The sequence below is a fragment of the Trachurus japonicus genome, chromosome 1, assembly GCF_045865225.1.
Source record: "Trachurus japonicus isolate A0001 chromosome 1, Traja_1.0".
Lineage (NCBI taxonomy): Eukaryota > Metazoa > Chordata > Actinopteri > Carangiformes > Carangidae > Trachurus > Trachurus japonicus.
In genome coordinates this window covers 11,929,498-11,943,535 of record NC_140907.1, presented here as the reverse complement: position 1 = coordinate 11,943,535, position 14,038 = coordinate 11,929,498, and the positions used below count along the sequence as shown (strand labels likewise).

The 14,038-nt window shown below is 43.4% G+C and overlaps 2 protein-coding genes and 1 non-coding gene across 12 annotated transcripts in view; 1 reads left to right on the top strand and 2 right to left on the bottom strand.

The window, feature by feature from the left end:
- Nucleotides 1-969: 969 nt before the first annotated feature.
- On the bottom strand, nucleotides 970-3,544 carry LOC146991450 (fibroblast growth factor 20-like). The gene is made up of 3 exons (XM_085791420.1): nucleotides 2,829-3,544; nucleotides 1,789-1,892; nucleotides 970-1,633 (listed from the first exon to the last, which is right to left on the bottom strand). The coding sequence occupies exons 1-3, from the start codon at nucleotides 3,160-3,162 to the stop codon at nucleotides 1,388-1,390; spliced, it is 684 nt and encodes a 227-aa protein (XP_085647546.1). The 5' UTR covers nucleotides 3,163-3,544; the 3' UTR covers nucleotides 970-1,387.
- A 4,835-nt stretch (nucleotides 3,545-8,379) lies between these two features.
- micu3a (mitochondrial calcium uptake 3a) overlaps nucleotides 8,380-14,038 on the top strand; it is a 29,359-nt gene continuing 23,700 nt past the window's right edge. For 4 of the 10 annotated variants that reach the window (XM_085773022.1, XM_085772998.1, XM_085772994.1 and 1 more), the window contains exon 1: nucleotides 8,380-8,848. In XM_085773022.1, coding sequence (XP_085629148.1) covers nucleotides 8,591-8,848 — 258 coding nt within the window. In that variant the 5' untranslated portion in view covers nucleotides 8,380-8,590. The remainder of the gene's footprint in view (nucleotides 8,849-14,038) is intronic. The other 6 variants (XM_085773033.1, XM_085773009.1, XM_085773027.1 and 3 more) reach the window with 2 other exon arrangements.
- Nucleotides 12,565-12,652, bottom strand: trnar-ucu (transfer RNA arginine (anticodon UCU)). The gene is given in 2 exon segments: nucleotides 12,565-12,600; nucleotides 12,616-12,652. It is a non-coding gene; the product is annotated as a tRNA-Arg (tRNA).

Here is a 14,038-nt window from a genome sequence, read left to right as displayed (position 1 = left end):
CAAGTGTGCCAAAGTTTACTGCAATGCGTAGTCTCCAGAGGGCATAGCCAATACTTCAGCTATTTTTGACACTAATGTCAAGATTATAGAGACTTAGAGCTACACATAAATGATGAAGTAATGAGCAGTTAGCAGCAGTTAATTAGCAGATCAGTCAATTCAGAAGTGATACAGAAGACAGAGGTCATGGCAGTGACAGTGACTTTCCTGCTTTTAACTGAGAAGAGTTTTGACTGATTTTCAGCTAAACTCGTCATTTTACCGTTTACAGTTGTGGTGCCGTGATAACGCAAAAAAAAATATAACGAAACAAAAAACAAAACAAGAATAACCTCTCATGGCATGTTCTGGATATTTTTTATTTTATTTTATCTCATACCTGCAAAAATATATTCTTAAAATAAATAAATATATGAAATAAATATACTGTATGTCCTAGGTAACAAAACCTCATAAATAAGAATAAAATCTGTCAACATGTTTGTAAAGGTGTCTTTGTCGGTTCCGTGCAGTCAGTGGGAGAACAACAGAATTCCTTCACTGGGTTCAAGACCGAGTCTCTAGACGACGTCCACCAGGACCACGGGACACCACGGAGGAAGTCCATATAAAACTCCACGGGACCCGGTCTTCCTCTTACTCCTCGAGCACATTATCTGAGCAGCGTGTGTCTTTGGGCCGGTGTCGAGGAGAATCCGTCCATATCGCCACGACAGTCGGCCCGATACAGACCCGTTTCCTAGAACAAACATGGCTGCTTTCCAGTGCATGAAAACTACCTTTTAGTGTAAACCAGCCACTCCTCTGTCCACTGGATTATGCATTTCAATAAATTGTTAACATAGCAGCCACAGTAGTGTTTAGAATAAAATAAAAAGCCCTACTAAAAAACAGTGAAATGACAAGACTCAACAGCCACAGCAGTAAAAAGCTATTAGCAGCCGGTTGTTAATTTCAACTACAGCTTCCTCACTTTTGTCCTCTCGAACATGCAGTTTGGACCAGCAGGTCGTTGGATTTAATAAGTGGAAACTCAAAAGGAAATCCATAGAACATCTGTTTGGCCACCAGGGCCTCTGCATAGGCCAATAGAAAGGTCAACGTAGCCTCTTGTGTCTGTCAAGGGGCCTTCACATCTTTCACAGAAGATCCTTGGCGCTCAGTCGAACTCCACGGTCAGTCTGGTTTAAAGAAGGTCTGGTTCCTTCCTCTGTTCCAGCGATGGGGAGTGTTGATTTGGTGCACTGCTTATGATCCTAGTTTTGTCTAGATCAGCAACCCCCCCCCTGCCCCCCCATCTTCCTCTAGGAGAAGATCTGGTGCACTTAAGTTTGCTTTTCCGATGAGACCAGCTCTGGCAGGGTAACACGGCGATGGCCCATTTGTCTCAGCTCTGGCCCAGTATGTCCCTGTACAGCTCCGGTACTCTCTCCGGGTCTACAGGCCTTGGTAGGAAGTGGGTGAACCTCTGATGCCGCCTTGACCTCGTTCCATCCCGCGACGTCCCGTCTTTATTCAGAGCAACAAAATAAAATGTACCTTTTTCTCCATGCCGGTAGATGTTGGAGGAGTAAGTGTTGTACCAGTTTTCTTCAAATTGCTCCCTGAAAACACACTCTGCCGACAGTTTCTCCTGCAGAAAGTAAAAACACAAAGTGTGAATTTCATGTTGCAAAATGTGCCACCTGCTGGCAATGGATTACACATCAGAATACACATACTATACTGTGTTTTGAAATTCACACACAAGTCTTTATGAACGGTGTGTTCCACGGTGTGTGTACTCACCGATCCGTACAGTTCTCCTTTGCTGTTCATGGCGAGGTAGAGTCCACTGTCCACCCCCCTGATGCTGACCAGTCCTACAGCCAGACTGATGAACTCCAGAATACCTGCACACACATTACATTACATTTAATTCAATGAGCAGATATAGAGCAGTTTTTTTTCAGGCCCCATTAAAACATAAGCATAACTTCAAGTTGCACAGGACACGGTTGGATCACGTCAATGCTGCCAAGCTGCTTGCACAATGTCCTTCAATCTCATGCATTTGACAATTTTTTAGATACAACACAGTTAAAGCAGCATATGAAGAAGGCTACAATGTACCAGCACTCAGTGCAAAAATACACACTAGCACACACCAGCTGACTCTGACAAGCAAGGCTGGGTGTCTGGAATGGCCCCTGGCAAGTTACATCCAAGTCTCAGATGGAATAAATCAAGTGCCAGAAGTGTCTAAAGCCTTGCAGCACTAAAAGAGCTCTCTAAGAGGTATACACTTTTGATCTGCAGGTGTTTATGCTGATAACTGAAGATAAGGTGGTATAAGTAAAGAAAAGCTTCCAGTCTAATCTCAAAGAGGAAATGGGGTATGAATGTGCAAACTGAAAATAGTCCAACTGTTGTTCAACCTGTGAATTTGATTTATATGGAAATAAATTATGTTTCAGTGGACACATTATGACAGTGACATACTGATAGTGGTACCTCAGACTACAACAGGTAACCATCACCTGTCATCACATAATATAGAAATTATTCTGGTGGGTTTAGTGATTGGAGTAGCATAGATAGATTTCACGGTTACATAAAGTGGGTGCTTCATTTAGTTATCTGTCATTTAAATCATTACAGTAAATATTAACCTGATTTTACCCTCTCTCTGAGAGAGTCTGTGTTTCAACTATAAGGATACATGTCAACATCTTCCTTATACAAGAGTCAATTTCATATATTTGACAATAAACTAGCCTACTAATTCTACTAATGTTACTATAATTGTAATAATAATAATAATAATAATAGATGTAATTGTTCTGTACCGAATCTGCTGTGGTCCTTCCTTGTGCCCTGCACCGTGCCATCCGGGCGGATCTCCAGGTGGAAGCCGGTCCTGCAATAGAGCTGCCGCCGCCTCAGAATCCCTTTCAGATGGCTGAGGTCCGCCAGGCTCCGGGACAGCCTTTCCGCGGACACGAGGTGTTCCTGCTGATGCCCCTGCCCCCCCATGATCAGTCCGGTTACCGAGTTGTAGTCCACGGCCCCGGCTGGGGTGAGAACGAAATGAGAGCCAACGGGAGCCGGAGCGGCACCCCCGGGACCAAAGCTGTCCAAAAACCCGTTGGAGAAGCTCCCAACCTCGGCCGCTGCCCCCATCACAAGACAAGACACCCGATCCGGTTTTTTGCGGTGATAACTGTCGCTACAAGAGATCCGAGCCGAGATCCGAGTGGTTAAGCAAAGAGTCTCGGTGCGACCCAGCGAGCGGGAGGTCAGCGGAGAAAAGGAAAAGTTGGGGCGTGCGGGCGGAGAAAATTCCCAATGAGTGCGCGTTTTGGCGCAGTCACCACAGTACCGCTAATTAGACTGTCATCTAACTGAGATTAAACTCCCGCGTTATCTTGATGTATGCAGGTATCCCAGGTTGCATCTGCCCAGGTCCCTTCTCCTCCTCTCCTCTGCTATTTATCTCTCTCTCTCTCTCTCTGCTGTCCTCTGTGCGCTCCCTCTCTCTCCTCTTCACCTCGGGATACTCCCCTTTGCTCCGGTGCACATCAGGGTTTTCCTCTCTCTCTCTCTCTCTCTCTCTCCCTCTTGTATTTCTGCGGTACCTACCCTCTGCTGTCTCAGCGCCTCTAGCAGCAGGATGCAGCGCAGAGAGACCCCGCACACTGCGCTCCTCCACATCATCTAGCCTGATGATATAAGGCACAACTCCGTATAGAATTTAAATTTTCTAACTTGCCTCTTTATGCAAATGCGCCTAATCTCCCTCCTTTACGGCTCATTTCGGTTCCCCCCGTTTGAAACGGAGCCCCCTTCATCCCTGTGCTCGTCGCTCGCCTGCATGCCTCACCTTTGATGTTCAGTTTCAGTGCTGAGAGCGCAGGGACCTGGGGACGAAATTAAAAACTACTAATAAAAACTGGCCTGACGGGCTTATTTCCCCCGCTCCCCTTCAGCTGCACGACTTATTTCCACAAGGTCGTTTTTGCTCATTGGCACATATAGCCTATATACTCCTATACCCGTCTTGTGTTTGTGAGAGTCCATGTGCGCAACTCCTCAGCAACTTGTGCGACACAGACAGTGAGAGTGTGTGTGTGCATATGTCAAACACCATGAAAGTGATATTGCTATTACCCTAAACGCTTTACAGCCCCACGCCCCCCTTGTCGAAATGACTCAGGTGCGGCAGCAGAGAGAGGAAAGCCCCCATTTGCGTAATTTTCGCACTCCAATGTTGATTTACTGCCCCTTTTTTTATGTAACCCCGCAGCACGTTCACACACACACACACACACACACACACACACACACACACACACACACACACACACACACACACACACACACACACACACACACCTGTGCAAACGACATCACTTGACTGTCAATCCCTTCATTGATCTTTCCACGAGGCTTTGAACAGCACAGGAGCCCGTATATCCTTAATTGTGGTCTTAAAAGACAAATCAAAGACCTACAGAGGCTTCAAAGTGCGGGGATCTTGTAAGGGGATCAGGCAATAATAACCAGAAGAAGGGAATATACCTGTTTGAACTGCAAGCTCAGAAAATACCCCGACACTTGACACTTGAAGGACTTCAGAAAGAAGAACAGTGCCTGGCTGTTCATTCGTTGTGTAAATAAACGCATGGTCGTTACGCATTTACATCTTTTCATTGATCGTAACTTTGAACACATCCTGCTGACCATATCAAATGCAACATCTGTCTGTCTAATTCACATGGTCAGTAACTGTAGAGGCCATGCAAGCAGGGCCGTTGCTAGGAATTCTGGGCCCCCTGAAAGAATACTAAAGTGAGCCCCTGCCACCTTACTTTTCCACTTTTTACCAGACTACGTATGTAATGTCATGTTTTATTAACTTTGATGCTAATGCAGCATTACTATGAGTATTAGTATTAGTCTTATGCAGAATAATTCAGTCATAAAGATTAGACTACTGGGGTTTTTGTGGGCCCTACTGGTCGCTGGGCCCCTAGAATTATCATCACCTTTCTCCCCTATACAACGGCCCTGCATGCAAGAAAACGCTCATTGGGCATTTGGTGCCTATTCAAAGCCTGGCCACATTTTTGATCAACCGTTGATTGTAGCTATAATTAGATACACTGAACCTAAAATATGTCTATTCAAATATGAGGCTTTGGATAAATATCGAATTAGTTTACCTTATAATTTAGTTGCATGACCATGGGGGCCAACGGCAGCTTACATGGCTGACTGGGGCTGGGACATTAAGGGCCCATGTTCCAGCCTATATGGCATTGATTTTGGCAGCTATATATGCTACAGCCTCGTGCGCACTGCTCACGGACGCATGCACGCGCGCACACAGCTGCGCCCTCCCCTGGGAGTCGCGTTGATAAATGAGTTGAAGGTGCAGAGGTGTTTGTGTGTGTGTGTGTGTGTGTGTGTGTGTGTGTGTGTGTGTGTGTGTGTGTGTAGGCGCGCGCGTGTGGTCATTTTACGCACGTCATTTTGTGCTTTTGTGGGGGACAGAGGACCACAGCGGCTGTAGGTATATGTTTTATTTCCCGTCCTCCTCCTATTTGACATTTGCTGTGAGATGTATAGAGCCTATGTTGTGAGTGTTGTGTGGACAGACTGAGAGGGGCGTCTACTTGAGTGGCGTGCGTCCTTCTCCCTTTTCCCTCGGTTCATTAGTATTCATGACCAGCAAAAAAAAAAGGGAACTTTTTTTTTTTTTTTTTATTTTTAAAGGAGACGGGATCGATCTTAATCGCCTCCAGGCTGATCAGATCCTGATGTATTGGAAATCGACCTCGCCGCTATGAAGACGTCAACGACAACGCCACATTTCCAGTTTACAAGGCGCTGGTGAACATTTCCCAGGGTCACACGGCCTGATTTAAAACACATTCTCTGTTCCTGCTCTGATTGTGGCAGGGGCCATAGTGAAGCCAACCATGCAGCCACCACAGCGGCCATGGAGGAGGAGAATGACGACGACGAGGAGGAGGAGGAGGCCCCCAGGGTTACACCCCCACCCCACCCCACCTCACACACACACGCACAGACACCCACATAACACACACAAAGAAATTACAACCTAATCGAATGCCTGGGTAATGGAATAACTGAATAAGTAGCCTAGAGGTTATTAATGCAAGTGGTTTCCAAACCGAGGTCTGCATGGGGAACTCCTGGGGTCTTTGAAAGCATGCTCAGAAGGGCCATATCAAAATATAGCATGTTTAATTTTTTTTTATCATAATTTAAACTGCCTTTTATATTGCTGCTTTGTCTTTTGTCTCTTATTGTTTAGATGAAGGGATCCAAGATCTACACTTTCATCTTAGATCTCTGTAAATAACATAATAGTTGGATTTTGTGCAGCAATCAATCCTGACTCTGCCATATATGTTAACGTTAGGGTACATTAAGCATTTAATGATCTTTTTATACATCAGTTGTATTTTGAATTAATAATGTCCATCAATCAACCAGTTAGGAAACCTATTGCTAGTATTAGTCACAGTAATGGGCTAATCAAACTTGGGTTATAAACAAAATAGAAATGAAAGGAACTAATAAAGGGCTTAATTGCTGTACTTGACCCTTTAAAGGGTTTATCCTTACCAAGAGGTTTTGATAGTCACTGTTTGATCTATTTTCAACTTTTGGTTGAATGGAGCTTATAGGTTAGAGTGATCCACAGTGCTTCATGTGTGAACAGGTGACAGGCCCAGCTATTAGACTTCTCCACTTTATTCTCTCAGCATCAAAGTCACAAGAAAAGCCCCATCAGGTTAACATTAGTCCTACATGTAAAGACTTAAATGAAGAGTTCATCTTTGATATTCGTTTGATATCTGCTCTGCGCTGTCTGCTTTGATCCTGCACTTCCCACTGGAAACTCGATACAACACTGACCCTCCTCAAAAAGGGAAGATTGACAAAATTGACATTGTCGGTCAATTAGAGTTTCACACTTAAACTGATATGACTGTCATATTGATGTGTGATGACTTGGGTCTTTTGTTGTAAGATATTGGTGGTAAAATCCTTTTAACAAATGTTTCTTTGCTGAGTGGTTTTGAGTGTGATTTACTCAATTATACATAATTTACTTTACTGTCTTGGCAGTACATGCAGTGTGTGTGTGTGTGTGTGTGTGTGTGTGTGTGTGTGTGTGTGTTTGGGTGGGGGGTGGCCTAGTTCAAAAGGGGTATTGTATTCTACATTTCCTTGTTACATCTCCACTATGATGCTACTTTATCATTTAAGCTACATCGACAGCCATAATACAAATTATTTTGATGATTAAGATTTTTACAAATCAAGCATTCAATGAGTTTGTAAAAGAAATGAAAATAACCCTAAGCAATTGATCTCAAGAGATCTCTACACAGGATCTTTGAAGCTCAGCCATGGTACTAAATGGAGGTCAAAAGTTTTGCACATTTAAAGAGGTTCAGTGGCAAAGTAATCCATAGATACCTCATTTTGACCAGTATTACTCTTACCAATACCTTCTCTCTGATTGGATGTCGCCAGGTAGCCTGATCCATGTTTGTTCCAAACTTCTTCCTAATGAGAATCACAGAGGTAGTTTAACAACAGCTAGTGTTTGAACAGTGCACAGTCACCATCTGTTGACTGAAAGTTTTAACCTTCAGAATAAAAGCATCAGTGATTCCATTTGATTAACAGTGCTCTATTTAGCTTGTTATGACATCACTTTATTTAACTTTATTTTAGTAGGTTTTGTTACAACAGTAACTTAAGTAACTTACTAACTTAATATCAGGTAGCCTATATTGCCTACTGACCTCTTACTGTATGTGGTACTCCCAATGACTGACTTTTGTTAGCATGGGGTTCATGGCTGAAACATAGGCTAATAGCCTATGTAATGTGTACTGTTCAAGCCCCCCCCCCCCTCAACAATCAAATCACAATGCATTACTTTCAAATTTACACCCAACTATTAGTGACATTGTCAAATCAGGACATAAGCACATGAACTAACAACCAGGCAAGTGTTTGCAAGAATAAGAAGGACCTCATCTTATGGGGACTTTGAGCATCAACCCCTACCTCCTAAATAGGGCACCACAAATGGGAGTAATTTATAGTCCACAGTGGCCACTTCTCCTTACATCGTTGACCCTGTATGAACATTATTTTGCATGTTAGCCTACTACAGGCTCTTTGTTGTGCAAATATGCAAATAAAGTGTGTTTGCCTTTTAATAAATGGCATTTATTGAACACAACTGAACTAAAAGGCTTCTTTGTGTGGATTTTATATTACTTTTTTTTCATGTGCCCTATTCAAATAAATCCTGTTACCATGTCAACTGGGCGAACCGAGGTTTATCTTTAACAACATCGCTCACTCAGTCAGTGACACATCAAATCCTCTGCACCCTGTCCGCGACTTTGTTCCCAGCCACAGCATCAACACAGAGGCCCCCGGCCCGACATCTCGCGATGAAAGCAGGGAAACGCGAGTTTTGAGCTGCCTGCAAAGTTACAATCATAGCAGCCCAGCGGCAGCAGCAGCAGCAGCAGCAGTGGCAACAGCAGCGATGGCCGCTTTCCGCAGAGTGGCAGCGCTGGCTGGCAAGGCGAGCCTCTGGTCGGCGGCGAGGACCGAGCTCGTCGGTGGTCAGCGCGGAGGAAAGGCGCGGAGGTGTCTGGCGGTCGGGATGTGTCTCGCAACGGGTGGCGCAGTGGCACTTTACTTCTACAGCGACAGGACGAGCGGCAGAGGAAGGAAGAGGATGGAGAGACCCAGCATCAACGAGTTACTGCCGTCCATCCCCACCGTCGAAGCCAAGGAGAAGGTAAGAGGGCAGAGTGACAATGGCCCTCGGGCTGGTAACGATAACAGTGAAACTACAGGGCTTTAGTGACACGTAGCGACCCGTTAGGTCCTCGGCAGGAAAGGTGTTGACACGGGGGGGGGGGGGGGGGCCTCGGTGCGGAGGTAACAACGACAGACCACCGAGGAAAGAGGCAGACAGAGCTGCGTATTTTTCTCTTTTCCTCGCACTAAAATTAGACTCGCAGGCCCAGTCAGACGGGGCTAACTTCTGTGTTGTGGCCATGCTGAGGCTGGCAGTTTATATGTTTTCCTCTCGGGCGGGTAGAGTGTGTCATTCATTCCCAGCACGCCCAGTGGAAACACTTTGCTCACTGTTTGGCTGCAGGACGGTGTGCGCGCGCAGATGCAGGAATGGCGCTCTCCTCGCGAGCTGGTGCTGAAATGACAACAAGTCGAGGATGTTACTGTGCGACAGGCAGCTGTTTCCGGCTGTTTAATCTGAACTCACAACTAAACACAGTAAATATCAATGATGGAAAAAGTAGGCCTACTCAGATCTCACTTCCGTTTATGTAGCCTAACTATAGCACGTGTTGAAATACCCCAAATTACTGCAGTTGTTTTGTGTAAAAGGTTGAGCAGCAAAATGTCCTTAAAATACTAAAAGTAAATAGTAAGTCCTGTGGAAGATTAATTCAGTAGAGATAAACTGACGATATTTTAGAAAAGAAAAAATGTCACAAAGAGTTTTGATTCATGAGTTAATTTCATGCAAAGTGCAGTGAACAGAAAATCAAAACAATACATTCAAGCTACATAAACGGCCCTTTAAATCAAGCTTGTTTGGTAAGATCATGTTGAGCCTTCAAAGCTACACCATTTCTCAGTGGTACACCTACGTTTTGAAGGATACCCAGCAGGTAGTTTGTTGCATTCGTCTTGATGAAGTTGTAACAGCTCCTCTGAGGATTAACGCTTTCTCAGTGTTTTCATATCACCATGATTCTGAGCTACAGAAGCGATAGCATCTGTTGCAGGACTCCTCGTCATGCCTCCAGGCTGGACTAGACTGGAGGCATTATATTTTCAGGTTTTTGTATGTATGTTGGCTAGTACGACACCTGCAAGACACATTTATCCAAAGCAAGAGACAACATTAAAACCTCACACTGTAATTCTGAATTACTTCATCTCTAGGTCCACTGAGTTATCCACTGTGCCACAGAGCCTCACAAAACATTTTGGGCCATAACACATTTATAAATTAAACAAGTTGGGATTGCTGCTTAATTCATTCCTGAAGAATGAATTGATTCCTGATAGTAGTGTGTGATGGATAACACACATCTAAATGGTCTAACATGTTTAACATGTGTATAGGCAGTGCACCACTTAAATTATGCCACTACAAGAATAAGTAGGGGTTGTTAACTACTTTTACTGCTGGGAGGATTAACCTATAAAGACACACCATAATTTATTTGTTGATTGTATTTTGAATGAAAGACCTAAAATATGAAAGGTAACTAAATACATCAAATAAATGCACCCTGAAATGCAGTGTAGTAGAAATACAAACAAACCAGTACTGGTGGAAGAAGCACTCAAATGTTTTAAACTGTAGGCTACTAACTCACCTGAAAAAAGATTCAATTTCATAATTTACGTTGCTGCTCTCAGCACAATGAGGGGAAACCGTTACAAGATAAAATAGTACTTGATTCAATTTCTGTTAGAGATGAGGAGTTGACAGTGATTGTGGCTTCATTAGAAAGCATGGAAATAAAGCCATGAAACTTGGGTTCACTGAACACAGATACTTTTATCCAAAGTTATTTACATTATTGTCAGTGTTAACATTATATTAAAGGGATATTTCAACATTTTGGCAAATTTGCTTATTGCGATAATCCCTATAGTTTTAGGAGTAGGTTCATCACCTTTAATTGTCGGTGCAAGCTGTTTTTAGATAGGCGGAGCAGAGACGCAAGCAGCTCAGCTAACACAAGGGAGGCTCACGGTATTTCTACGTTTCCTTCATCAAACTAAATACACCATCCAACAACTCCAAAACACTCTCGTGGACAAGTTGTGAAATGCACATTCAGCACGCTATGAAACATTAAAGGTACAATATGTAAGAAATCTAAAGCAACTGGCCGTAAAATCCTCCTAATATGTCACAGAGACTCAGGAATAATGTTGATATAACATGATGAACTCACCAACAACAATAGTACAGCCAGAGTATTCGCATTAAAAATCTTTTTTTGCAGACTGCAAATCATGTTTATGTTTTGAATTTACGTGTTGGCATGTTGCGCCACCTAGCCCTCTCTCCCAGTCACGCAGCGTCAGTGGCATTTCAGCCTCCGGTCTGCTCCGGACTGCAGTAACCGTTTTTGGCCACATTCTTACATATGGCACCTTTAACATATAATTATGTAACATTATGACACAGAAGCAAATACTCGAAACTACTTGCGCTTTTGAAGCCACTCTGGCGAGCAGCCGTGTTGGGAATATAGTTCCGGCTGCGCATTTACATTGAAAACAACTCTGTCTCGTAACGTTACAACACTACCTCATAGCGTGGTGAATGTCCAGTTCCCAACTTGTCCATGAGAGCGTTTTGGAGTTGTTGGATTGTGTATTTGATGAGTTTGATGAGGGAAACCAAGAAATACCATGCACCGTGCTGAGCTCACGTCTGCCCTGCCGATCTCAAAACAGCTTGCACCGACAATTAAACGTAATGAACCTATGACTATAGGGATTATGGCAATAGGAGAATTTGCCAAAATGTTGAAATATCCCTCTCTTTATGGAGTAACACAAACAACTTATTGTGATGCCTTTGAATTACTTAATCTGTGTCTTGAAGTGCATTGTGCTGTCCATTGCACCAGAGCAAAGAGACATATGGGGATGCATCATTATTTCATGATGACCCAACCATAATTTTTGTTGTACAGTGGAACAGTGGCACAATTGAATGTGAGTTTAGCCAGCAGCTGTTGGGTCACTGATACTTATATTGATACACATCCCTTATTCTTTTTCAAAACAGAGATTGATCATTAAAGATTAAAGGTGTTCAGAAATGGCTGTTTGTCCCCCCTCCTTCCACGAGTTTCCGCACGAGTTTACATGAGTAAGGAAAACAAATTTGATTGGGCGTTACTGAGTGGGTGGGATATTCAATGTTTGGGTGGGACCAGGCGAGACACAGTGTTTCAAAGGAATTTGATTTTGTCCAGCTCGGCGTGTGTGTGTGCGAGTGTGTTTAGCTAACGTAGCTAACTGTTAGCTAGTAGCTAGCTAGGCTAAGTGAAGGACCGCAGGGATCTGGAGGAGGAGAGTGGAGTAGGGACGGAGGAGAGTTTTGTCTCAGTGGTGGTGGACGAGTCTCCTCCAGACGTTTGATTGACGGATGATGGATCCTGATATCATTGGATGATGAATCGTGAGCAATGTGACGCATAATTTGCGTGCCTGCATTAGGCTATCTAGTGTGAAAAAAAAACTACCACACTTTCATGCCGGATTTACTTGAAAATAAAATTTTGCACAAAGTTTGGGCTACATCGTCTGATAAATGAGTGATTACACTCATTTGAAGACCCATAGTGGGATCAAATTAAATTTTCTTTTCTGAACACTTTTAAACACTCATCACATTTCAACTTTAGCAGACAGTTCTATCCAAAGTGACATCTCTACAGCTTCATGTTATGACTCTGGTGGGACTTGAACTCACAACGTTTGAATTTCCTCTTTCACACCTAGAAGTCCAATGCGCTATCCATTGCGCCACAAAGCCATGGCTGACTACAGCTTAATAACCCTGCCATCACTTCAGTGATTGTACAGTGCGCGGACAGATGTAGTTTCCTAGAATTACCTGAAATGGGTTTATTATGAATGACACAAGGTTTATTTTCTCCAAAACTCTCCAAAAGCAATACCACTATAAGCCAGAACACACTGAGTCTGTCTCGGTTGTCCATCTTTTAGAAATAAGTACAAGAAAGTTAAACATGTAGATGGGATGAGAAATCAGTCGTATATGTAGTATGTATACACATAAAGATTTCATTTACATTTCACAGTGTGACTCCGACTCCAACCTTTGAATTACTTCATCACTGTCTAGAAGTCCAGTGTGCTGTCAGTTGCACCACAGAGCCGTGGAGAAATGTATCAGTGCACTCAGCTGATACATTTCTTAAACTCAGTTTCTGTGTGTGACTGATGGACAGAAGAAAATCGCTGCTCTGAAGTATAACTTGTCTATTAAGATGTGCCTGAAACTCAGACCATAAAAATGGCACGCACACATTTTATGCTTCATGATCAGTAGGATAATTAGGCACTGACTATCAGATACACATTAGATACCAAATAAGCACATACAGTGAATATCATCAGATATATAAGGACGAATTATTAGGTCTTTTATTTACAGTTTTGTCTTGGGTACTTGAAGTAGAGTTATAGCTGGTATGTGTATGCACTGAAAGCCCTCTTCAGGTATGCTCCAGCTCTTGCTAATAGACCTCGATGTTTAAGCAGAATGACTACGGGTCAGCATCAGGCTGGATGGCTTCTTTCGCTTTCTAACTGTATCATGACAAGCAATTAAAAAAATCAAATGGAATTCAGAATCTGAAAAGAGATAACTAAAGTTGATTTCAGGAGAGAAGACAGGAGGGTCGGAATTAGGACAGTGTGGAAACCAAGGAGATGGACTAAAGCGGCGCAGCTGTGAACAGAGAATAGTGGGTAGCCTGAGGGGAAAACACCTGGAGCATCTGCTGTGCAGCTAGGAGAACAAGACTAGGCAACAGAAACAGGTTGAGTGTGCGGCTACATGACATTAGAGCTGCACAAGAACACGGTGTACTGCTGTGTGAGTAATTTCAAATAACTGGCATTCAGTCGTTGTTTTTTTCTCCCCCCGAGTAGCTTACATTTCTTTTTACATCATGTTGTGCATCATGGGATGTGAACCCAGCTGCCTTTGCAGAACTTTGTAAACTTCATTCATTAGTGAGAGTCAGAGCAATGGGTGTCTATGCACTGTGCTACACTTGATTACAGTGCATTCCTGTGAAGCCCAACACTCATCTCCTATTCATGCCTTCAAAAGCCCCCTTGGTGAAGGCAGCATCAAAGCTTTATGAATGAATCTGCGTGCTCATTAGCA